Source organism: Impatiens glandulifera, chromosome 4 (assembly GCF_907164915.1).
Source record: "Impatiens glandulifera chromosome 4, dImpGla2.1, whole genome shotgun sequence".
NCBI lineage: Eukaryota > Viridiplantae > Streptophyta > Magnoliopsida > Ericales > Balsaminaceae > Impatiens > Impatiens glandulifera.
Genome location: NC_061865.1, coordinates 36,838,660 through 36,866,420, shown reverse-complemented (window position 1 = coordinate 36,866,420; position 27,761 = coordinate 36,838,660). Strand labels below are relative to the sequence as shown.

Sequence of the window (27,761 nt, the reverse complement as noted above, 5' to 3'; positions counted from 1 at the left end):
AACATAAATGTCTAACTTGACTTCTAGTAAATGGGTGGAGGGGGATGTTTTCTATGTTTTGGCTTACTTTTATGAGGTGGAAGTTTCCCCTCAAGTGGCGCTTCCCCCTCAACTGGGGGTGATGGATGATGCGGAGCTGGTATAGGCTTTTGTATTGGCGGCGATGGATGATGCGGAGCTGGTGTAGGCTTCTGTATGGACGGAGGCTTCACAAAATGGTCCGACTCTGATAGATAGTACGGAATTGGAGTAAGATTCCCTGTGGGTGGCGGTGGATGCGATGGATGTGGTTTCTTATGCGGTTTATGGATCACCTGAGGTAAAGGAGACACTGCATTTGTGTCAGCATCGACGACGATGGTGGAGAGAGTAATTACCACCAGTAACAAGATCAACAATGAATAAAAACTAAACTCCATGATATACTACTCTCAACTCTCAAGTTACTGCTTGTAAATTATATTTGATAACACTAGCTTATATAGAGAAAAATAGAGTCCATATTTTACAACCAAACGAGGTCTTATGTGAGAGATTTTGAGAATTTGTTTGTATTCACGAAATCTATAGTTTGAAAAGAGAAGAGGACATGCAAAGAGACACGTGGGCAAATAATAAATAAAATAATGGATGAGTAATGTCCAATTTTTAAGTGATGACATGAAGTTTTTGAAATTGGGAAAAGTTTGACAAAGTAATTATAAAAGAAATCTAAATATATTAAATTAATTTGCATGTATATCCAAATAAATCAATGTTGTATATATTATGTAATATTTGTTTTAAAGAAAAGTGGAAGAGTGATTTTGTTTTTTTAAATTTGGCAATTGGGCTTCTAGTGAGTAAATTGTACTTAGCCCATGGAGCTTTGTTGAGTTTTTGAAGGTCAAATATAAGAAACATATTCATTCATTAGTGACATTTTGATCTTTTAAAAACGACTCTTATCACACTGTATTATCTTTGATTTTGTTAATTTTTATTTAATTCAAATTATAAGCAGAGTTAAATAAGTGAATCTATATGGGTTAACTTTTTTTTGTGAAAGACGACAAAACGTCAATTATATAAAAGGCACAAAGGGGCAAAGAAGTTACATGAGTTAAAAAAATCGGAGTAACATAAACTGAATAAAGGACAATAATAAAAAAGAGAGATAACAAATATGGTTAACTTAAGTCTAATAAAAAATTATTATTTCTTAAATCTATATATTTTCAAAATTTGTAAATATATAATATATTAGTAGAGATGTAGTATAGTGAATTTTAAATAAATATTGTATAACAATTCTTATAATTCTAATTTCGAGTTCAAACAGAAAATTATTATAATTATCTATTAAGTTGAGTAAAATTGAATAATCAATTCTAATGAGTTAGTCTGAACCATACAATCTTGTTTTAATATATATTTAATATTTTAACTTAATTATTTTATTATAAAATAAATAAAATATTTTTAAATTATGATTTTATTTATAAATAATATTAATAATTTTAATTTTATATAATAAATTAATACTATTTTCAAATCAAATATTTTAAACAATGATTTTATTTTAAAAGATTTAGTAAGATTGAAAATTTTCATTCATATTAATTTATATTTATAATCTATTTTATCATATACAGTATATAATAACACTTAATTCTACCTCTGCTTAATTTGGATAGAGTGAGTAGGAACTTAGTTCTCGATCACACATTTATAATATTGAATTATTTATTTGGACATATGTTCGTACAAATATAAAAGAAAAAAGAAGAAGATAGAATTCACTTTCCTCTCCCTTTATTTTATATGTATATCTTCATTACCTAAATTTTTATATTTCTATTAGAATGAAAAACTGTCCTAGCTCAGATTGATTTTGCTAATCACTTGTTAAAATTTTTGACAACCTTAACTTTTATTTATGTCTATGGACGTTTTAAAATTTGTAAACCCTAGCACATAATAAAGTATGTCACATTGAACATTTTTTATTTTATAGGTACATGTGAAGTAGACTGTCTAAACTATCTCGATTATGATATTAACCAAAAATTAAAAGAGCTTGAAACATTATCAATGAATCACACTAAGCTCTTAAGAAGTTTTATTTTCATCAATTAAGTGCTCATTCACTTTAATTGGTTTTTGATATAAATCCTAATTACCAATTTTGTGTCATTTTATGATAAAACTTGAGAATACATTCCAATATTAGTTAAATGAGAGCAATCATCAGTTGATATTACAACAAAGCTAGAGGAAAAAATATGTTTTTTTTATCTCTCCAATCATGTTTGGACGATATAATTGGAACTTTAATGTACAATAAGTATTAAATGGATTAATCCAAAATTCAATCCCAACCAAAATACTAATTCGAATTAGTTATTTGGGATTGGATTGAATTCGGATTTGATTAAATACAAATTGGATTATGATTATCCAAATATTTAAATAAAATAATCCTTTTCCATATTTTTTACTTATTTCACCACAATATATTATTATTATTTTTTTAGCATTTAGGAAATCATATTTATTTATATATATATATAATGTTTTTCACTTTTTTTTCTTTAGGCAATCATATTTGTTTTGTTTTTGATTTAGGTAACTATAAATTTTTAATTAGTCAATTAAAATTATGATTGGATAGATAAAATATTATTATGAATAAACAAAATATATTATTTAAAAAATTAACTATAACTTTTTTTTATAAGTAGGTTGTTTATACATATAAAAGTTATATTAGAAATTAACAAAATAAAAAGAAAGGAAAATAAATAAAAGATAAAAAAAAGGTTAAATTGTACAAATTTAATCCGTATTAATCAATATTATGAATTAGATTACAGACTGAAATAATATAATTTGGATTTAATATAAATCGAGTAAAACATATTAAATTACAAAAACATGGATCTAAATGTTCAAGTTCTATATTTTTGTTATGATTTTTGTATTCTCTTTGGAAGCTAGTTTACTCCATCCACTTAATTGGTTGACGAAGTTTAAACTGTAAATCGAAATCGAAATGAATTTATGTGGTAGTAGTTTATAGCTCAAATTTATAAGTAGTTTTTTTGTTATGCAAGAGAGATGAGAAATTATGTTTATAGAAGGGAGGAGATGAGAAATGAATACTTCATATTAGAAAATAATATAGATTATAACCCAGATGTCTAGGTCTATCGCATCAATCCAAATATCTCATAAAATACTAAAAGACTCGGAAATCACCTAATAAATTCTAATAATACTCCATAAAATTCTAAATATTAGACATCATCGATGATACAATAGTAAGTAAGTTGTCGATTTACCTCCTCGTGACACATACGATAATGATGTAACATAATACACCATACCGTTTTTTTATGCAAATATCATCCGTAAGAATTTTACCGTGAATAGAGCTTCATTTAAAGAACGAGATCTTCCATTAAAATTTTAACTCTCAAAATTTCTTTCAATCATAACGATTAATCGTAATAATTCCCCCACATTGAAATTATCGATCAATGTGATCCAACGAATAATCGACATTTTATTTTTACAAATCAACGTTCCCATGTGCTATACACATTGAAAAACCCACAACCAATTAAAGAACAAGACAATTATTGGCATTTAAGAGCCAAAAAATAGAAATATGTGGCTTGAACATGGGTATTATTTTTATTCTAAAAAATACACTTTGGATGAATTAAATCCATGCAAAGTGTAAACAATTTATCTTAACCATTAAATCGAAAATATTACTACTGTTTTTAAAAGATTTGGATACATAAAAGTTTGATGGTTAATAAAAAAAGTTAAGTGGAGTTAAGTCAAATACAACCCCACATAGATAGGTGCATGGTTATTGAAAATAGGAGCACTATTATCACCAATTAATTAGATAACTCTTTAATGCCTATAAAATAGGTAGAGACTATAACAAAAACATTTAAATCTACATTTAATTATTATGATTTTAAAATGGACCAACGATTTTGATTTAAGTAAACTCTTACCATTTTAAATTTATGATCTAAAATTCTAAAATTTTTACATTTTTATAAATTATTTTAATTTTACGATTAAATAAAATTTTATATAATTAGAGTGAATTAATATTACAAATTAAAAAAAAATTCAGATAAATGAACTAATATAATTAATTTTGTAATTATAACTTATTTTATTTATAATTGTTTTTTAAATTAATTTTATATTGAATTATATATATAATAATATTAATATATAACAAATATTTTTTAAAATAAATTATATATTTTACGTATTTACAAATGCTTAACAAGTTTAAATAAATTATTAATTTTAATTACCTTAATTTGGAAATCATTTATGAGAAATTAAAACGTTATTATTAGATTATAGCTCTTGAATTTTCATTTCTTTAGAAGATATTGTATAATTATTCTCAAGTTTTTATTACTTACTTTTAAATGAGGTTCAAAGTCATATTAAGATAGTTTTGAATAGAGTATGTATAATATTTCATCTTATTATATAATAATACAGTTATTAGTATTTTTTTATAAAGTTCTTTATAAGGATAGTAATTGGGTATTCTCCACACCGGATGGGGGTAGTCGTGATAGAATAAAACTGAAATATCCGTAAAGTTCGAGGATGGTTATTGATCGATAATCGGTCTCTAAATTCATGTCGATTCATTCATAAAAATAGCTCATATATATTAAAATTATTGTTAAGTAACATTTATAATCTTAAGTTTAGTTTCGAATTTTAATCGGTCTCTAAATTCATGTTGATTCATTCATATATATTAAAATTATTGTTAAGTAACATTTATAATCCTAAGACTAGTTTTCGACTTTTTTTCTTTCGTTCTCATATCAAGTTAACACAAACGCCTAACTTGACTTATATTAAATGGGGATAAAATAAATACCAAATTTAACCCACTTCAAATTTTTTCAAATCTTTCATAAATTACATATTTCTTAGTCACCGAAAACATTTTTAACAAATTAAAATGTGTAAAAAATATTCAATTCAAAAAACACACAAAAAAAATCGTTTGTAAATAACATTTTGTTATGATCGGATTGCCAAAGTAGACTGGGGTCTCACAATGGTGAACGTTTACACACACGTCGATTGATAATAACCCTGTTAGAGGTTAATATCGATCTTTATTCTTCGCAAGTTATCACAAACTCTTGAACCGAGTTTAAGTGCGGAAGTGTTTGTTTCAACTTGAAGTAGCAGATGGCCGATTTAGAGGATAATGAGGAAGAAAAGACATAACACAAGATTTATGGATGTTCAGAGTAAAACTCATACGTCGCTCCTTCTTCTCAACATTGGGAAGAATACACTAGAAGATTTAGTTTGTTTACAACACGTACACAGACTTAGTCGAACAACCAAAGCTTAGTTACTGTCTGTTTTTGACATTTCAATATACTCACTCTGTTGAACAGAAATAAATTCTGTCAACTTATAATGCTCACCACTCACACAGAATATGTAGTACTGTAATACACTTGAGATTCTAACACACTCTTTTAGAACTTGTAAGTTTCGAAAGCTTGAGCGATTTGTTAGCAAAGAGAAAAAGTGTCGGAAAAATGTGTCAAAGTAGATTGAATTTTGTCTTCTTAAGTAGGCAAATATATCAACAGATATATTTGTGACTTCAACGACTATATCTGATTCAAGAGACCACTATTCTTCTATTTGATTGGTTAAAGTCTAGAATAGTACAAAATAAGAGATATTCTTTGATATTGCTTGTACTTTGATTATAATAGGTTAAGATGACATTAAATGGATTATCATTTCCTAGAAGCATACAGCAAGGATAGTTTGTCTTTTGGTGCTCTTGATAGTCTGAACTGTGATAGAAGATAGCTGCTATCAAAAGGTTTTCCTCAGACTTGCACCAAAATGGAAATAAATTCTGATGTAGTGTAAAGTTGATTTTGGTGCTACTAGAAAGGTATTTATATTTTGGGAAGCAGTGAATATAACATCTTACACGCTTCATGGAATGCTGAAATGTGGAGTGTCGGATTCACTTGAAGAGAACCGATGATTGGAAAGCCGGATAAAAAAGATGAATTCTTCCGAAAGCCGAACTTGTGAGTGTCGAGCTTCCGAGAGCTGAACTCCTGAAAGCCGAACTTCTAAAAACCGAACTTTTGAATACCAAACTTCTAAGATCCGATAACTTCCAAAAGCCGATAACCTGAAAGCCGATCTTCTGAATGCCGAACTTTTGAAAACCAAACTTCCGAATACTGAACTTCTAAGATCTGATAACTTCCGAAAGCCGATAACCTGAAAGCCAATCTTCTCAATGCCAAACTTCTGAAAACCGAACTTCCGAATACCGAACTTCTGAGATCCGATGAGGACCAAGACAAGGAAACTGCCAATTCGTCTCCCTCTAAATCGGCCAAGACTCCATCGGTCGGTCGGTTCTCTAATTCCAATTTCCGAAAACTGATTGAAAACGCTGATTGAGGAAATGATCAAGGGGTCTATGGCCCCATGGAAGGCAGCCATGGAGGCTCAGGTCAATGAAATTAGGAAAGAACAAGCCTAATCATGTCAATCCCATGATAATAATTTGGCGCAAGTCAAAGGGGTAACCAAGTAAACTCTATCATCGGTTCAATCTATTTCTATACAGCTTCACAAAATGGTGAAAAATCAAAGTGTTGCTGACGCCGAAAAGCTGAGATTGAATGAAGAAGCCGCTCGGCGAATTCAAGATGAAGAAAATGCCAAGGCTAAGGCAGTCGAGGAAGAAAATGAAAGAGCGGCTCGAATCCTTCAAGAGCAGATGGACAAAGAAAAGGAGGTATCCCCTCTAATTGCTAAAAAGACGAGGGTGGCGTCTAAAATAGAAAGAGATCACGAGTCGGCAGCAATGAACATCGGACCGGAAACTACTAAACAAGTGAACACCTATCCTAATTCTGAAATTCCAATCGATGAAGATGATGATGAAAATTATCAGCCATTAAACCGCAAACGAAGAGCAACACCTCAACCTATCGAGGCTATTCCGATTCGAATTGTTCCACCTACTGCCTAGTCAGATCGGCGAATGCACAAAGGAAAAAGTTCGATTGTAAATACTATTCAAAGCCAAAGAAATCATAGGTTTAGTATTCCTGTTCAAACAAGAAGGGGTCCAGGGTCAGCCGGAGTTGCTACTTCACCAGGCCGCAGATTCTTATATAGCTACTTCACCGACCTAATGAACAAACCGGATGGAGGGAGCCACTAACCACCACCTTTACTCTTAATCTTATTCTATTATCTATTAAAGTTACTATTTTGGGAAATTATGAATACTTTTGAACTTATGAATATTTTTTGGGTACTTAATGATCTGGCATTAATTTCAAAAATATTGGTTTTGAATATTTAATTTAAATAATCAAAAATGGAGAAATTGCTAAAGATAAATTTTTCAAAATTTTCTCAAATTTTCAAATCAAACTGTTTTTAACCAGCCAACAATTACAGGGATTTGAATATTTAACTTAATAAATCAAAAAGGGATAAATTGTTAGATAAATTAGATATTTAATTAATAAGTAATTAATTATTTAAAGAACTTAACCAAACTCATCGTTTGTGCAGGAAAAGCCAGGAGCGGTCATATGTTCAAATTGGCCGGTCAACCGATATCATAGAAGCGACACAAACCGGAACTCCCAAATTAATCTATATTCTCAGCAACAGTCTTAGTAAAAGATCAATTCGGCAGTAAGTAAGACCGGTCAACCGATGTTCAAACAACAAACCGATATGAAGTCCGGTCGGCTCAAAACATTGGCTCAATCCTAAATGTCGTAAAAAATTAACGGGAAGTGGAACAGATCAAATCAAAGATATGAAACTGCTGGAAGTTTCCATTTTGATGAGATAGGTTCAATTTGGGAATAGGCAGAAGGAGATTTTCTAATACACAGACTGTGATATTTCCTCTTTGATACAAGTATGTTGATAGACTGCAGACTACAGAAGACTACCAAGTGATCAGATATACCTATTTTGGTATAATTCCAAATGCAGCCACCAAGGAACAGGTACCTGTCAAAATTGACCAGCTATTAAACTCAATAGAAGACAAATTGTTCGGCTGTATTACTTCTTGGGAAGCATCAATCGCATTTAATGCCATGCAACTTCTTTTGACCAACCAATCAGATTCAAGGATTACCATGCAGGTATCCGTTGAAAGAGAAATATGACTGTTGTCATATTTCCACTATATAAGGAGAAGCTGAAGAACAGAAGTAATATTTATAAAAAGTTACACAATCAAAAGATTACCAAGAGAGAAAAAGAGTCAAGAAACTATCAAGCCTACTATTCTTACATTTCAAATTTGTCCAAGAGTATTAAAGTGTATTACAATTCTATTCATTCTTTGTGAGAGTTGTAAGTCAATAATGTGTAGTAAATAATCCTCGGTTATTTGACGTTATTGTAAGTGTAATTGAATAATCTTAGTGAATATCCTTCTTAAGGTTTGAGAAGAAGGGGTGACGTAGGAGCTTTATCTCTAAACATCCATAAATCTTGTGTTATGTTCTTTCTCCATTCCATTCATTCTTATCATCCAATCCGTGTGTGTATTGCTTCCAGTTGAAACAAACATTTCTGCACTTGAACTCAGTTCAAGAGTTTGTGACAACTTGTGTAGTGTTGAGACCGATATTAATCTTTAACTGGATTAATATCAACTGTTGTGTGTTGTGTAAGCGTTCTCCTTTAGCCGGACCCCGGTCCTCTATCGACGATTCCGATCCTATCAGATTAAATACTAATTTGAATAGGAGTGAGAATGTGGGAGAGAATGATGTGCCATCACCTCATTGGTTAGAAAAAGTAAAAGGTTTGAGGAAAGAAAAATATATTATTTTATTTTTTCGACCAATTAAATTGCGCCATGTCATTCCTTCTACCATTCCTTCACCCAAATTCTCTCTCATTCATTTCTTTATATTTATATATACAAATTTTAAACGTAATGATTTTCAATTAAATTTATAATTAAATGTATTTAGTGAAAAATAAATTTGAGTAAGATATAATATTGTTTCAATTTCTTTTAGAATATAAGTTAATATAATTAATTGTAATTTTTTAAATATGTTTATTAATTCATCTAATATTTTTAATTTGTTTGGGTGGCCTAAAGGATTTGATTAAATAGAGAATAAAACTGAAATATCATTTGGGTCGAACATGATCATTCATTTATAATAGGCTCTAAATTCATATAGATTTATACATAAAATTAGCTCTCATATATATATATATATTATATTTAAGTAATATTTATAATCATAAGTTTAGTTTTTGACTTTTTTTTTCTTAATTCAAGTTACCACAACATATTATGGGTGGAGGTAGTTGCTTCCTATGTTTTGGCATACATTTATGAGGTGGTAGTTTCCCCAAACTGGCGCTTCCCCCTCAACTAGCAGTGATGGATGATGCGGAGCTAGTAAAGGTTTTTGTATGGACGACATTGAATGATGCGGAGCTGGTATAGGTTTTTGTATTGACGGCGATGGATGATGCGAAGCTGGTGTAGGCTTCTATATGGGAAGTGGTTTCACAAAATGGTCTGACGCTAATAGATGGTATGAAATTGGAGTAAGATTCTCTGTAGGTGGTGGTGGAGGCGATTGATGTAGTTTCTTATGCGGTTTATGGATAACCTGGGGTAAATGGTAAAGGATACGCTGCAAATGTGTCAGCATCAACGACGATGGTGGAGACAGTAATTACCACCAGTAACAAAATCAACAATGGATGAAAAGTAAACTTCATGGTAAACTACTCTCTATTTACTGCATGTAAATTATATTTGAGAACACTAGTTTATATAGAGAAAAATAGAGACCCTATTTTACAACCAAACGAGATCTATATGTTTGAGATTTTGAAAATTTGTTTGTATTCATGAAATCTATGGTTTGAAAAGTGAAGGGGACATGCAAAGAGACACGTTTTGGGCAAATAATAAATAAAATAATAGATGGGTAAAGTTCAAATTTAAGTGATGACATAAAGTTTTTAAAATGGTGAAAAGTTTGACAAAGTAACCAGAAAAAAAATCAAAATAATTTAAATTAACTTACATGTAAATCTAAATAAATTAGGGCTATATATATTATTTAATATTTGTTTTAAAGAAAAGTGGAAGAGTGAAAAAAAAAATCTTTGTAAATTTGGCAATTGGGCTTCTAGTGAGTGAATCGTTCTTAGCCCATGGGCTTTGTTGAGTTTTCTCAAGGTCAAATATAAGCAACATATTCATTCAAATCCATTTAGTGTCCTATATTTTTTAAACGGACTCTCACTATTTGATTATATTTTTAGATAGTTTAATTAAATTTTTTAAGTAAAATTATAAGCAGACGGAAGTAAGGTGAATCTTTATGGGTTAAACTTAATTTTAATAAAAAAAATTATTATTTATTAAATTATATATATTCAAAATTTTATATATTAATATATAATATATTAGTATTATAGTGAATTTTAAATAAATATTGTATAACAATTCTTATAATTCTAATTTTGAATCCAAATAGAAAATTATTATATTTATCTATTAACTTGAGTAAAGTTGAATAAACAATTTAACAAACTATACAATGGTTTTAATATATATTAAATATTTTAACTTAATTACTTTATTATAAAATTAATAAAATATTTTGAAATTATGATTTTATTTTTAAATAAAATTAATAATTTTAATTTTCATATAGTAAAATTAATGATAATTTTAAATTAAATTTGAAACAATGATTTTATTTAAAAAAATTAGTGAGATTTAAAATTTTAATTCATATAAATCTTTAATTATAATCTATTTCATCAATATATAATATATTATAACGCTTAATTATGCTCATTTGTATTTGTGTAAGGAACAATGCCTAAACTGAATGAACCTTTTTCTTTTTATATTCTATTTATAAAAAATAATATCGGAGCTGATGTTCATTTTGTCCACATCACTATATTTAATGCACAAATGGATCCATGTAATGTAATGCTTGAAAAAAAAAATATTATTCTTTTTAATGGTAAAAATTTGACATTATTTCTAATTTTAAATAATAAAATTAATATAATTCAATATTTTTTTATTTAATTAATAAAAAAATGATAAACTTATATTTATTTACTCGTTTCATTCAAAAAAAATCGTTATTTAAGTCTACCTTAATTTTTTTTTATCAAGTTCATCACTTTGGAATCATGGGTCCATCCCTAATTTTAAGGTTATTTATATCTGAATTTTTTTGGTAGGGATTAAATGACACTAACACCTAATAGTATCAATAACAAGTAATAGGTGAAATTTGGCTGTTTTTGGATTCGGATTATTTATATAACTCGGTTGTTTAAATGATTTGTGATTATTTTGAAGTGAGAATATTTTTGATATAAAATACTTAGAAGATATTAATAATATGATAAAATAAAATAAATTAAATTAATATAAAGGATATTTTTTAGTAATAAATTGAATGTTTTAATAAGGGAGAGAGATAATATGATATTTTTGGGTTACTACAACATATACTAATATTTGTTTTTTAATAATTTTAAGAGAAAGGAATAAAGAGAAAAAAATATTAGTTACGGCATTGGGCTGCCTAGGAGTGCATTTACCCATGGACTTGTTCGGTTACCCTTAGCGCGCCTCTCTCGATAACATAGCTACCATAACTAGGAGACTTATAAATCAAAACATTTGTGAATGTGATATACCCACTAAGGATTTAGTGCTACATATTAACTTGAGAAACTTAAATTTATTATTATTATTAATAATTTTTGTATGAACACAAGAAAACATTACACTTCAAAATCATGATAATCATTTAAATTGTTATAAAAGATAATAGAATATGTATAATTTTTTTTATTTAAACTATTTTGTATTATCTTTTAGTTTTTATGTTGGTCGGGTTCTTAATTTGATATTTGATTTAAATTATGACACAACATTATTGTAATGTCGTAGTAACAACATTTGCAATAACAATTGTTATTTGAAATTTGAATATGAGTCATTTTATCAAATGATTCAAACTTTGAATGGTTTAAAATGAGGTTTGAATTATCACAGTTTCTGTTATTTAAAAGTTATTTAAAATTTGTCCATAAACGAACAAATACCTACTTATTATTTTAATATAATATTTTTTCTTAATTAATTTATTATATTTGTAAAAAAAAGAATTAGCATTTCTTGATGTCTCTAAAATTTTCAATTATTCTTACGAATTACACATTTGTTAACATATTCCAACATTATTATGTAGTTTTGAACGTGTATATCTTGAAAAAATAATAAATTTAAAACACAAATACGTTTAAATTAGTAGACTTTACATAAAGTTATGCATTGTGAATTCTTTAAAAAATTAATACTAAATTTATCAATGTTTGATTTTTTTCAAATCATTCATAAATTACACATTTTTTTAATTAGTCACTCAAACATTTTGACAAACTAAAATGTGTAATTCTCGGAAAAAGATACTCAATTTAAAAAACGCACAAAATATTTGTAAATATTATTTCATTTACAAACGTGACAAATTAATTAGAAAAAATAAAAATAATATATTAAAATAAGAAAACAAAAGTTTTGTTCATTTTAAAAAAAATCTCAAATACTAAAATTTGGATTGTTCATGTCCTATAAATTCTAAAAACGACCTAAGTTCAAGCATATTTTATTTTTATGAATTTCTTTTTAGTTTCAATCCCGGAATTTTATTTTGTTTCCCCTGATCCTCATCTAGCTTCAACCACTTTTCTTATAGTTGAAACCAAAATACATGAATCGCATTGTCATTGGCCACCATTGAGGTTCATCTCACATTCATGTTCATACTAAATTCCTCAATCGTTGTCATAGACCGAAGTTCACAAAAAATCGACATCTTATTTTGACAAATGAACGTGCTCATTAACAATTATTTGTAGGGAAGAGTCAAAAAATTAAAATTATGGGACTTAAACATAGTGTAATTTTTTTCGTCTACAAACATGCGAGTTAATCCAAGACAAAGTATGCACAATTTATCTTGTTTACCGTAAAATCGAATACAATATTACTATTGTTTTTAAAAGATTTGGATATAAAATCTTAATAAATAATAATTTGTTTTAATATTGATTTTAGAAATAATAATAATAATACTTATTTATTATATTTTAATAAAAATATATTTTGATATATTTTTTTATTATTTTATTAATATATATATTTATAAATTCATGAGATAATCTAGATCACTTTTAATGGTAATGATTTTCAATTAAATGTATTTAGTGGAAAACAAATTTGAGTAAGATATAATATTATCTCAATTTCTTTTAGAATTTATGTTAATATAATTAATTATAATTTTTTTTATTATGTTTTTTAATTCATTATTCTAAATAAGCTTATTTTCTTTTTAAATTATATCCAACATATAGACAATTACACTTGCACCTTTTCAAAACACTTAAATCTTGTTCAATTAAAGTAAAGTATAATTATTTCATCTTGTAATTGATTAATACCATTGTTATTGTTATGTAGTTCAATATAAGATAAAATAGTGTATTTTTTCATAAAAGTTTTTATTAAGGAATAAGGATGCTAACGACTATTCTCTGGACGGGAAGGGCTCGTCATCGTGAATATAAAATAAAACTGAAATCAATCGGATCCTCGAGTTCGAGGATGATCATTCATTGATAACCGGGCTCTAAATTCATATAGATTTATTCATAAAATTTGTTCATATATTTATATATATTATTCTTAAGTAACATTTATAACTATAAGTTTAGTCTTACAATTTTTTTTTCTTAACTCAAATTAACATAAATGTCTAACTTGACTTCTAGTAAATGGGTGGAGGGGGATGTTTTCTATGTTTTGGCTTACTTTTATGAGGTGGAAGTTTCCCCTCAAGTGGCGCTTCCCCCTCAACTGGCGGTGATGGATGATGCGGAGCTGGTATAGGCTTTTGTATTGGCGGCGATGGATGATGCGGAGCTGGTGTAGGCTTCTGTATGGACGGAGGCTTCACAAAATGGTCCGACTCTGATAGATAGTACGGAATTGGAGTAAGATTCCCTGTGGGTGGCGGTGGATGCGATGGATGTGGTTTCTTATGCGATTTATGGATCACCTGAGGTAAAGGAGACACTGCATTTGTGTCAGCATCGACGACGATGGTGGAGAGGGTAATTACCACCAGTAACAAGATCAACAATGAATGAAAACTAAACTCCATGATATACTACTCTCAACTCTCAAGTTACTGTTTGTAAATTATATTTGATAACATTAGCTTATATAGAGAAAAATAGAGTCCATATTTTACAACCAAACGAGGTCTTATGTGAGAGATTTTGAGAATTTGTTTGTATTCACGAAATCTATAGTTTGAAAAGAGAAGAGGACATGCAAAGAGACACGTGGGCAAATAATAAATAAAATAATGGATGAGTAATGTCCAATTTTTAAGTGATGACATGAAGTTTTTGAAATTGGGAAAAGTTTGACAAAGTAATTATAAAAGAAATCTAAATATATTAAATTAATTTGCATGTATATCCAAATAAATCAATGTTGTATATATTATGTAATATTTTTTTTTTTTTTGGAAAACGACTTAGCGTCATTTCATTAAAAATTCCCAAAAACGGGAAGAAAAACCACGAGTTTAAGAGATCATTCTAGACAGGCCTAGAATGATTTTGAAGTCGTAACATTCTGAATAAAAGCTAAAAATGTAAATGAATTATCTGTTTACAATGCTTTCAATTCTAGTGAGTTTAAAAAACGGTAAATTCCAGTTCCTGCAGATATTCCAGTTCTGCTCCGTGCTTGGAATTCCTCTCCACGTTCCCGCGAGGGCGCTACAATCCGATACAATATCTTTCCATAACTCGTCAATGCTCCTGCGGGTTCTGTCATATACCCTTGCATTCCGTTCTTGCCAAATGTTATACACCACTGCTCCAAAGCCGCACTTGAACACGCTTGTTGCAAATCTATTTTCCTTGGCTTTGAGTAGTGTCGCTTCTTTGATTTCATTCTATTCGCTCGAGAAACTGATCAGCTCCAGGCTTTTATAGAATCTGTCCCAAAGCTCCGAAGCAATACAACAACTCCCGAATAGGTGATCTATGGTTTCTTCATTTCCTATGCATAGAAGACAGCTCGCGTCCGGGATGCTCATATACTTACTGATACGATCACGTGTGTTGAGTCTTTCCCAGAAGGCGAGCCATAGGATGAACTGGTGTCGAGGGATAATCTTCGTTGACCATACAAGAGGAGCCCATTCTACTTTCTGCGCTTTTTCCCGGATTAACTCCCATATTTTTTTCAATACCAGCTTCCCATTGTCCTCAGCTTTCCATTCATGAATATCCGGTCTGTCGTGTAGTTGTATGTTACTTATATGATCAAGTATCCTCTTTCCTTCTGGAATTCTTCTCAAGAGCAAGTTCCAATTCCCGTATTTGATGTCTCTGATTTTCGCTTTTGCGCAGTCCCTTCTGATACGAGTATTTTGAAACTGCTCCTTATCGATGATAGGCTGGTTTTCAAACCAAGGGTCGTGCCAGAATAGAGTGCCTTTCCCGTCCCCTAGTCGGATGTCATAAAGATCTACAATATCGCTTCTTAGTTTAAGAATCTTTTTTAGAGACCAGCTCATACCTTCGTGAATTTTGCAGGTCCAGATGCTGGTTTCGTGTTTCATAAATCTCGTATGCACCCATTTGATCCATAGTGACTCATGATTGCGCTCCAAAGCCCACAGATGCTTGAAGGTTAGAGCCTTGTTCCACTCGATACAGTTCTTCAAGTCGATGCCTCCCTCGTCCTTCAGTTTGTAGAGAGCGGTCCATTTGACTTTCTTTCCTCCTCTTCTACTATTACCCCAGATAAAGTTTCTCATCAGTGTGTCGAGTTCCTTCATTACCTTCTTCGGAATGACCATTTGCTGCGCCCAATAGCCAACTATGCCCATAACCATGGTTTTGATAAGTTCGATCCTCCCTCCATAAGAAAGTTTTTTCGCTGCCCAGCCAGATATCGTGTTTTTTACCTTTTCAATCAGCGGCTTGCAGTGTGAGATCTCGATCTGCTTCGCAGTTAACGGAATTCCTAAGTACCTTATGGGAAATCTGCCTTCCTTGATGCCCATGATGTTGAAGATATCCTGCTTTGTTTCGTCCTTCACGCCTCCATAAAATGCCACACTTTTGCTTTCATTAATAGTTAAACCTGTTACCTCAGAAAAGAACGTTAGTGCAGCCCTAATAGTTTTAATGGAATCAACGTCCACGTGCGCTAGAATGAACAAATCGTCAACAAAGCATAAATGTGTTACCTCCTCTACCTCACAGAATGGGTGAAAGATGTATGGACGATTCTTTCGGAACATCGCGAAGATGCTCTCAAAGATCGCCATGATAGCTACGAAAAGGTAAGAAGAGAGGGGGTCCCCTTGCCTTACCCCGTTTTCACCCTTGAAATAGCCTCTATGGACTCCATTGACGCTAACAACAAAGCAGGATGATGAAACGCATTGCATAATCCAATCGATAAAAATCATAGGAAAAACAGAAATAACCAGAAAGTCTCGAATGGCTTCCCATCTAACAGAGTCAAAAGCTTTCATGATATCTATTTTGAAAGCCACTCTCGAGGATATTTTCTTTTTCCCGTAGCCTTTTAATAGGCTCTGCATGAGAAGAATATTATGAGAGATTGTCCTACCGGGGATGAATGCAGATTTATTAAGATTTATTATTTTTCCTATAACATTTTTAAAACGTTTAGAAATGATTTTTGAAATTATTTTATAAATCACATTGCAGCAAGAAATTGGTCTGAAATCTTGTACTTTCTCAGGTACCGCAGTTTTGGGGATCAAGGTTAGGACCGCTGTATTCCATTGCTTTAACATCTTCCTGTTTTTGAAAAACTCCAGAACCCCATCAGTAACATCTTTACCCACAACCGACCAATTATCTTTGAAGAACTGTGCATTAAACCCATCAGGACCCGGGCTATTATTCCCATCAATACTAAACAGAGCTTCTTTAACCTCAACCTTCGTGACCACCCTTATCAACTCGCGACTATCTTCTGCAGAGATTTTCCTATCAATGATTTGATACAAGGTATTCAGGTGACTTTGATGCTGCTTTCTTGTACCCATAAGCTGCTTATAGAAATCAATAGTCAGATCTTGGACACCCTTTTGACCCTGAACATATTCACCATCATCATTCTTCAGCCTGTACACATTGTTTCTCATGTTTCTAGCCTTGCATTTTCTGTAGAAGAAAGCTGTGTTTTTGTCACCCAACGAAAGCCAGCTCTGTCTTGATTTCTGTCTAACAAAATTCTCTTCAAGCAGACTCAGCTTTCTGAAGTTTTCAAGCGCATATCTTTCTGTTTCATTGAGTTGTTCATCACTATCATCTCTTAATAACTTTTTCTGAACCTCTTCCAGTTCTTCTCTAGCAGCCAGAACTCTATTGGAGATATTGCTGAACTTCTTCTTGTCAAAGCTTTGGAGATGATTCTTCAGGATCTTAAGCTTCTAAAAACTCTGTACATGTTGGAACCTCTGACATCTGTTGACCATACGCTTTCGAGGATACCCTTGAATTTATCGTTATCCATCCAAAAATTGAAAAATTTAAAGGGCCTTTTGAACCTTTCTTCCTTTTCCCAAAACAATTTAATCGGGCAGTGATCAGATATACCCGGATTCAAAACATGAAGCTGACTTCTCGTAAATTGGTTAATCCAGTTCTCAATTACCAGACATCTGTCAATTCTACTTTTTCTAATTTGTTCATTCCCTCTCGTAGAAGACCAAGTGAAGAAGTTCCCAGAATTGGTAGGCTCGATACAACCCATATCTTTGATGCAGTCATTAAATTCAATCATATCCCGAGTAATTTCAGATTCTGGGCTACGATCAGATTCGTTTCTAGTTACGTTGTAATCACCGAGGACAGCCCAAGATTTATCAATACCGATCCAGTTTCTAAGACAATTCCAAAGGAGTCTTCTTTCCGTGCTTGAGTTGCTACCATAGATAATAGCAAGATTAAACACGATTCTTGTGATTCTGTCTTTGACCTCTACCAGGATTGCTTGATCATTCGAAAAAAGAGTCATCACCTCAACAACTTTGTTATCCCAAATAACCCAGATTCTGCCCGTTTTGTCATTTGAGTTGTGAATGATTTCCCAGCTACTATCAATACACAGTTTGATAACCTTCTCAACGTTTCGACTTTTGACTTTTGTCTCAAGAATACTCATAATAGTGATCTTCTGATTCTCAATGATCCTCCTGATTTCTTTACATTTTAGAGGTTCATTGAGTCCCCTTATGTTTCATGTCACTATATTCATGAATGAATATAAGTGTTGGGTTCCTGACTTTCCAGACTGTCCTGGACCTCTTCATCAGAGAAATCATAAGCATCACTTGCCTCACTATCCTCAATGGCTACAGTTTGATTACATGGAATACTATTGCCATTGAGTGAGGGTTTCCTCATGTAGATCTCATCTTCTCCCGTGATAGATTTAGTAGCTTCTGGATCCAGGATCTTTCTGCTTTGTCTTCGATTTTCATCATGTTCTGCTTTAGTAGGTCTTTTCTGACTTTGAACCTCTTCAATACTAGATTCATGTTTGTTATCGGTTTTTATTCGCCCTACTTCAGAATTAAGGCTCACTGCCTTATTCAAGACCAAATTGTCTTCTTCTGCACTTGATCTTTTGATTTCACAAAACCCAAGATTTCCCAGTCCATTCTAAAGAGCTTCTTTATTACTTATTCCAAGATTCTCCTGTTCATCATCTCGAAAGGTGGCTCCGAGCCTAAGGGTCAAGTCATTTCGAATTTTGATGAAATTGTTTTTTAGGTTCCAGCTTGCATTCCTAGAACTGTGAAGAGTAGACTCACGACCTATTGGAGTGCCTTCAGATCTAATTTTGCTTGTTTCATATGGGCCAAGTATTCCCCGTCCCATAGATCTTTGAATTTCAGAAACTTTGGAACTATGACATGTAGTTACATCAAGACCAGTTCTTTGATCAGTATTGGGATCGGTGGAGTTAGGACCAACAATAGTATCATCCACAATAATAGGACTTGTGCCAGTATTATGACCAATATAGCCGGGATCAGCAATGGTTGCACATTTTTCATCAGGACCTGTAGTAGCAAGTCCGGTAGCTTGAGTAGTTTCATGATCAACAAGTCCAAAACCAGGCTTAATATGGTCAATATGGCTAGGAACAATAGCTTTATGAGAAGCTCTAGGACCGGTGTGTCTATGTCCAGCTTTATTAGGACCGATACCCTGACCAGGACTGACATTTTGAACAGGACCTATTCTTGAGAAAACAGAATCCCTAGGACCGGTGCCTTGAACATGACCAATATGATCAACGTTAGTAGGGCCAGCTTGTACCCTTACCCACTTCATTCTTTCTCCTATCTTCTTCCTCACCCTTATCTGTTCTTGCTTTTGGTTGCCCATCTTATCATCCTTAGTGCGTTCATTGCTGTTAAGTTCAGACATGTTCACATTTCTCTCAACCTGAGCCTGGTTAGAGTCATTGATATCGTTTACTTGAGTGTTGTTATTGGCCATCGATTTTAGATTATTATTGACTGGACATTTATTCGTAGCGTGTGTGAAAGTGCTACACCATATACATCGATTTGGTTTCCATTCGTATTGTACTCCAATGTCAAATAAATTTCCCAGTCTATCTTTAAGTTCAAGCTTGATTGGAAGAGAGTTGCTTGGATGGATTTCGACACTAACTCTGGCCACAGATGCACGCTCGTAACCTTCCATTGCTGGGTCAAACATAAATGGTTTCCCTATAATGCTTGAAATATAGGTCAGGCCCATCGGGTTGCACATGTGTGGTGGAACATTCTTGAGATTTACCCAGATTTGTTCAAGTTCAGGCGGTCTATGATTAGTATTAAGTTCCTCGCTCCACTTGTACAACTTGAATCTTTTTCCCCTGATAAAAGTATATTCGCTCTCTATGATCGACTTTATTTCGCTTCCATTCCTGAAGGATAGAAAGTAGAATCCGTGATCATTGATTGTGATCCTCTCTAGACTAGAGGATTCCCACTGACCCATCAACGTTCTTTTAACCTCAGCAAATGGTGCTTTCATGTTGCCCATAAAATGACCAACTATGACAAACTCCCATGCCTTGACACATTTTTCTTCAATTTCGGGTGGGAGCTCAAATCGGTGCGGATGATCAAGTGTAATTACCTTTGGGAATAAGGTGTCTATCTGGAATTTTCCCTTTTCTGGATCGCTCATGGCATTTCCATTCCACACCTTTCCTTATTGCCAAGTTTTATTTGGGTTGCTCATGATAGTGTACACCTTTGTTTTATTACATTTCGAAATTTCCTTCATGGCGTCAACCGTCCACTTGATCACTTCATCATATTGGTCTTTGTTGAAGAGATTTCAATTCTTTAGATAGTGACTTTTGAACTGAGCATTGAACTGATCATTTCTTTCTTGGGGTATCGTAATCTCTTGTTTATTAATTTGGAAAAATATCTTCTTCATCTGGTTTCTCAGTCCTGCCAAATTTGCTATTTCGTTTTTCCTCATTGACCACGTTGGACCAGCAGTAAGATCCTTGTCATCAGCTTGAGTATTTTCTTTGCCAGGAATTGCAACAGTAGGAGGAGCTGAGGAGGTGACTTTTTCAGGGATGCTATCTTTCCTGACTTGTTTGTTCTTTTCGGCCCATCTAACCCTTATATTTCCCACAAAACCGTTGCCTTCAATTGTTCCGATCTTCTTTAGAATATCCCCTTTAGTGCTCTTCTCTTGTGTATCAGTTTTCCTCTTTTGAATACTATCAATTGGCATTTCAGGATCCAGATTAACGAGTGGAGAAAACGCACCCAGGTTCAATATCTCAGGGTTAGCCTCGGGTGTCACAGTTTCCTTGGGATTTACTTCAGCATTCTTCTTAGAACTTGAGTTATTTGCCTTCATGTTTTTCCTTTCTTTGATTTTCGATTCATTCTTACCCTTCTTAGTTGTTTTAGAATTATTCGATCTAGTTTCTTGATCGATCTTTTCAATTTCAGCACTTGTTTTGGAAGAATTATGCCTCTTTGTTTTGGATTTGATCTTTGTTGCCGATATCTTCTTCATGGATTTATGATATTCGAGGTCGCATATTATTGTTTCATCATAGTCAGTGCTATCGTCTGATTCCAAATCAACATCTATGCTTTGGTTCTTTTGATTCGACCGGTGGCTCATAGCTTTGTTAGTAGATTTATTATCTTGGCGATTAGGACCGGTAGAAGGTGGATATGTGATGTTAGGACCGACATTTAAAGAGATAGGACCGGCATTAGAAGAGTTAGGACTGACATTAGAAGATCTAGGACTGGCACTAGAAGAGCTAGGACCAGCATTTGAATAGCTATGACCGACGTTTGAAGAGCTAGGACCGACATTTGAAGAGTTATGACCAATGCCATGAGTAGTTTTAGTGTATCCAGGACCGGCGTGTTCAGGATCAATGACTTGAATATTCATGTTATCCACCCTTGTTAGACCCAACTTTTTTGCAACCAAATTATCTTTTTCAGACCCAGCCAAGCGAAAACCGTTGGCTAACCCCATATTAGACCCGGCCAAGCGAAAACCGTTGGCTAACCCCTCATCAGACCCGGCCAAGCGAAAATCGTTGGCTAATTCTTCTAGTTTCATACATTCTTCACCTCTTATACCCTGACTTAAATTCTGACCCAACTTATTTGTAGCTTCCATGAGATCCATACCCAGACCCAGATTGTCATTCATGATGTCATCAATCAACGAATCAATATAATTTCCAGTCAAGCTTTCACCATTGGCTATACCAATCAAGTTCAGTTCATCATCCTTTATATCTGTATTATTAGGCTTTTCTAATTTAGCTGAATTTGTTTCCATGAATAGCTCTAACTCAGATCTAATTTTTTCAGTGTTTCCAGATTCTGTTAGACTATGTCCTTTAACAGTTTCAGCTAGATGTGCATGCTGTTTAGAAGATCCTACAATTTTAGCCTCAGTTTCAGAATCTTGGGCGCATTTAGTGTCTTATGTCCAATCTTTTTCAAGCCTAGTACATAGTCTGGATATCTGACTTTCCATTTGATCCTTAGCAGGACAGGTAGACTTAGCATTCTGATCATTAATGGAACCCGAGACTCTTAGATTTACAAGATTTCTCATTGTAGAACAAGACTCTGAAATTATATCCTTCTTTGGACCTAATGGACTTTGAGCAGCTGATATCTCCAACCCTGTAGAGGCAATTTCAAAATGATCTATTTTGCCCAGTTTAGCATCCTCTTTAGTAGGACTGGTAAAATTTGTTTTTTGATCTTTCTCTGCACCTGAATTACCCAAACTGTCATGTTTTCCTGCTTCTGAAACTGACTCCGACCTTGTAATATTCTTTGAACCTATTAATTCTCGATCAACAGTCTTATTCAGCTCTGTCATACTTACCTCAATAGGAACACCAGTACCAACTTTAGTAGGATCATTCAAAACAGACATAAATCTCAGCATAATGTTTTCACCCGATTCAGAAACAGACCCAAATTTTGAGCTTTCAATAGGACCCAATAAACCTGTACAATTTATGTCATTTTCCTGCATTACCTTAGAGCCTTTTTGACAGATTATCTCCAACATTGGGACTGAATTTTCAGCACAAGCGACCCGATTGTCATCAATTTTAACAAGACAAGATTTTAAATCCAATTTCCCAACAGAATGACCGGTCAGGTCTAGGGTACCAACCAGCGACTCTAACGGTCCATTCTGTGCAGCAAGTCCAGTAACAACAGAATTTTCTGGAATTAAAGTCCTATCATTTCTATATGCAGTACTGTCTTTTCCTATCAATTCAATCCTATCATTTCTATTATGAACATGCATATTATTACAGTATGAATCCCCAATAGAACTATTCTCATCTAATTCATCAGCATGTGGAAAAGAACTCATACCCGATGATGTATTTGGCATAGAATCAATAGGCGCATCTTCTCCGTTGTTTAGGACTTCATCCATGATTTCTGGCTTCTGCTTCCTGGGATTGTTAAGAGACCTGCGAGTTCGTCTATCAGACCTAGCCTTGCTGCTTGTTGACGGCCCCTTCATCACCTTCTTAGGATCATCAGGACGGACTTGAAGGACGCCCCTTGCCCGAGTAACTACACTGGACGGGCGCGTACCAGTCATTGGAAAGATCAAGCGCAAACAGCCTAATCTTCAAAGGAGCCACAGAGGTTGGAATTCTGCAGCAAAGGGTGGGCACAAACAGCACGATTGGAAACAAATCGCACCGGAACAGGGGCTTGAAAATAATTGCTCAAACAAGAAAGGGTTTAAGCAATTTTGGAACGGTCTGTAGCTACGAAAGCTTCCTCCAGACCGAACACTTGATTCAAACGGCGATAAAGAAGTTTAATGGAGACCTACCCGCGCCTCGCGGTGTGGTTTGATGTCCCGACCGAGGTCCGAACTAACCTGTAAACGAAAAGTGAGAAGAGGAGGGCGACCGACGCCGATTTGACGTCAAGTCTCTGCAGAAGGGGGTTTGACGAAATGTTCCGGTAAACGGTAAGAGAAGATGACCGCGACCGTTCCTTGCACAACAGAACACATTCTAGAGGGAGCACGACAACCGATCGAAGGTGCTGGAGGATGGAGGCTGACTTCCGATGTAGAAGCGCGGTCGCGGCAAGAATCCGTGTCGTTTGTGTTGTTCGTGCCGATCGTGCCGATCGTGCCGAATGTGCCGATCGTGCCGATTGTGCCGATCGTGCCGAAAACGACCTAAATATCCGATCTAGGAACTATAATCGTGATTTCTCCCGATTCCTCCGTTCAAATTGAAATTCCTTCGGTTAGATTGTAGGGGGGAAAGAGGCGCACCTACTGGAGAAATTTGAGATCATTCCGACGTCAAAAGCTCCGGCGGCGTTGATGTGCCGGTCGTGCCCGATGTGAGAAAAAAATCTCCAGAGAAAATTTCTCTTTCTAAGTGCGTTTTTTTTGTAATATTTGTTTTAAAGAAAAGTGGAAGAGTGATTTTGTTTTTTTAAATTTGGAAATTGGGCTTCTAGTGAGTAAATTGTACTTAGCCCATGGAGCTTTGTTGAGTTTTTGAAGGTCAAATATAAGAAACATATTCATTCATTAGTGACATTTTGATCTTTTAAAAACGACTCTTATCACACTGTATTATCTTGATTTTGTTAATTTTTATTTAATTCAAATTATAAGCAGAGTTAAATAAGTGAATTTATATGGGTTAACTTTTTTTTTTGTGAAAGACGACAAAACGTCAATTATATAAAAGGCACAAAGGGGCAAAGAAGTTACATGAGTTAAAAAAAATCGAAGTAAAAATAAATTGAATGAAGGACAATAATGAAAAAGAGAGATAACAAATATGGTTAACTTAAGTCTAACAAAAAATTATTATTTCTTAAATCTATATATTTTCAAAATTTGTAAATATATAATATATTAGTAGAGATGTAATATAGTGAATTTTAAATAAATATTGTATAACAATTCTTATAATTCTAATTTCGAGTTCAAACAGAAAATTATTATAATTATCTATTAAGTTGAGTAAAATTGAATAAACAATTCTAATGAGTTAGTCTGGACCATACAATCTTGTTTTAATATATATTTAATATTTTAACTTAATTATTTTATTATAAAATAAATAAAATATTTTTAAATTATGATTTTATTTATAAATAAGATTAATAATTTTAATTTTATATAATAAATTAATACTATTTTCAAATCAAATATTTTAAACAATGATTTTATTTTAAAAGATTTAGTAAGATTGAAAATTTTCATTCATATTAATTTATATTTATAATCTATTTTATCAATATACAGTATATAATAACACTTAATTCTACCTTTGCTTAATTTGGATAGAGTGAGTAGGAACTTAGTTCTCGATCACACATTTATAATATTGAATTATTTATTTGGACACATTTATAATATTGAATTATTTATTTGGACATATGTTCGTACAAATATAAAAGAAAAAAGAAGAAGATAGAATTCACTTTCCTCTCCCTTTATTTTATATGTATATCCTCATTACCTAAATTTCTATATTTCTTTTAGAATGAAAAACTGTCCTAGCTCAGATTGATTTTGCTAATCACTTGTTAAAATTTTTGACAACCTTAATTTTTATTTATGTCTATGGACGTTTTAAAATTTGTAAACCCTAGCACATAAATAAAGTATGTCACATTGAACATTTTTTATTTTATAGGTACATGTGAAGTAGACTGTCTAAACTATCTCCATTATGATATTAACCAAAAATTAAAAGAGCTTGAAACACTATCAATGAATCACACTAAGCTCTTAAGAGGTTTTATTTTCATCAATTAAGTGCTCATTCACTTTAATTGGTTTTTGATATAAATCCTAATTACCAATTTTTGTGTCGTTTTATGATAAAACTTGAGAATACATTCCAATATTAGTTAAACGAGGGCAATCATCAGGTGATATTACAACAAAGCTAGAGGAAAAAAATATGTTTTTTATCTCTCCAATCATGTTTGGACGATATAATTGGAACTTCAATGTACAATAAGTATTAAATGGATTAATCCAAAATTCAATCCCAACCAAAATACTAATTCGAATTAGTTATTTCGGATTGGATTGAATTCGGATTTGATTAAATACAAATTGGATTATGATTATCCAAATATTTAAATAAAATAATCCTTTTCCATATTTTTTACTTATTTCACCACAATATATTATTATTATTTTTTTAGCATTTAGGAAATCATATATATATATATATATATATATATATATATATATATATATATATATATAAAATGTTTTTCACTTTTTTTTCTTTAGGTAATCATATTTGTTTTGTTTTTCATTTAGGTAACTATAAATTTTTAATTAGTCAATTAAAATTATGATTGGATAGATAAAATATTATTATGAATAAACAAAATATATTATTTAAAACATTAACTATAACTTTTTTTTATAAGTAGGTTGTTTATACATATAAAAGTTATATTAGAAATTAACAAAATAAAAAGAAAGGAAAATAAATAAAAGATTATAAAAAGGTTAAATTGTACAAATTTAATCCGTATTAATCAATATTATGAATTGGATTACAGACTGAAATAATATACTTTGGATTTAATATAAATCGAGTAAAACATATTAAATTACAAAAACATGGATCTAAATGTTCAAGTTCTATATTTTTGTTATTATTTTTGTATTCTCTTTGGAAGCTAGTTTACTCCATCCACTTAATTGGTTGATGAAGTTTAAACTGTAAATCAAAATCGAAATGAATTTATGTGGTAGTAGTTTATAGCTCAAATTTATAAGTAGTTTTTTTTTATGCATGAGAGATGAGAAATTATGTTTATAGAAGGAAGGAGATGAGAAATAAATACTTCATATTAGAAAATAATATAGATTATAACCCAGATGTCTAGGTCTATCGCATCAATCCAAATATCTCAGTAAATACTAAAAGACTCGGAAATCACCTAATAAATTCTAATAATACTCCATAAAACTCTAAATATTAGACATCATCGATGATACAATAGTAAGTAAGTTGTCGATTTACCTCATCGTGACACATACGATAATGATGTAACATAATACATCATACCGTTTTTTATGCAAATATCATTCGTAAGAATTTTACCGTGAATAGAGCTTCATTTAAAGAACGAGATCTTCCATTAAAATTTTAACTCTCAAAATTTCTTTCAATCATAACGAATAAATCGTAACAATTCCCCCACATTGAAATTATCGATCAATGTGATCCAACGAATAATCGACATTTTATTTTTACAAATCAACGTTCCCATGTGTTGCTATACACATTGAAAAACCCACAACCAATTAAAGAACAAGACAATTATTGGCATTTAAGAGCCAAAAAATAGAAATAAAAAATAGAAATATGTGGCTTGAACATGGGTATTATTTTTATTCTAAAAAATACACTTTGGATGAATTAAATCCATGCAAAGTGTAAACAATTTATCTTAACCATTAAATCGAAAATGTTACTACTGTTTTTTAAAAGATTTGGATACATAAAAGTTTGATATTTAATAAAAAAAAGTTAAGTGGAGTTAAGTCAAATACAACCCCACATACATAGGTGCATGGTTATTGAAAATAGGAGCACCATTATCACCAATTAATTAGATAACTCTTTAATGCCTATACAATAGGTAGAGACTATAACAAAAACATTTAAATCTACATTTAATTATTATGATTTTATGATTTTAAAATGGACCAACGATTTTGATTTAAGTAAACTCTTACCATTTTAAATTTATGATCTAAAATTCTAAAATTTTTACATTTTTATAAATTATTTTAATTTTACGATTAAATAAAATTTTATATAATTAGAGTGAATTAATATTACAAATTAAAAAAAAAAATTCAGATAAATGAACTAATATAATTAATTTTGTAATTATAACTTATTTTATTTATAATTGTTTTTTAAATTAATTTTATATTGAATT

The 27,761-nt window shown here is 31.7% G+C and overlaps 1 protein-coding gene across 1 annotated transcript; it reads right to left on the bottom strand.

Annotated features, from left to right (window-relative positions):
• Window positions 1–13,934: 13,934 nt before the first annotated feature.
• On the bottom strand, window positions 13,935–14,330 carry LOC124935079 (protein TRACHEARY ELEMENT DIFFERENTIATION-RELATED 7A-like). Its single transcript, XM_047475540.1, has one exon. The coding sequence runs from the start codon at window positions 14,328–14,330 to the stop codon at window positions 13,935–13,937; it is 396 nt and encodes a 131-aa protein (XP_047331496.1).
• Between the last annotated feature and the right edge of the window lie 13,431 nt (window positions 14,331–27,761).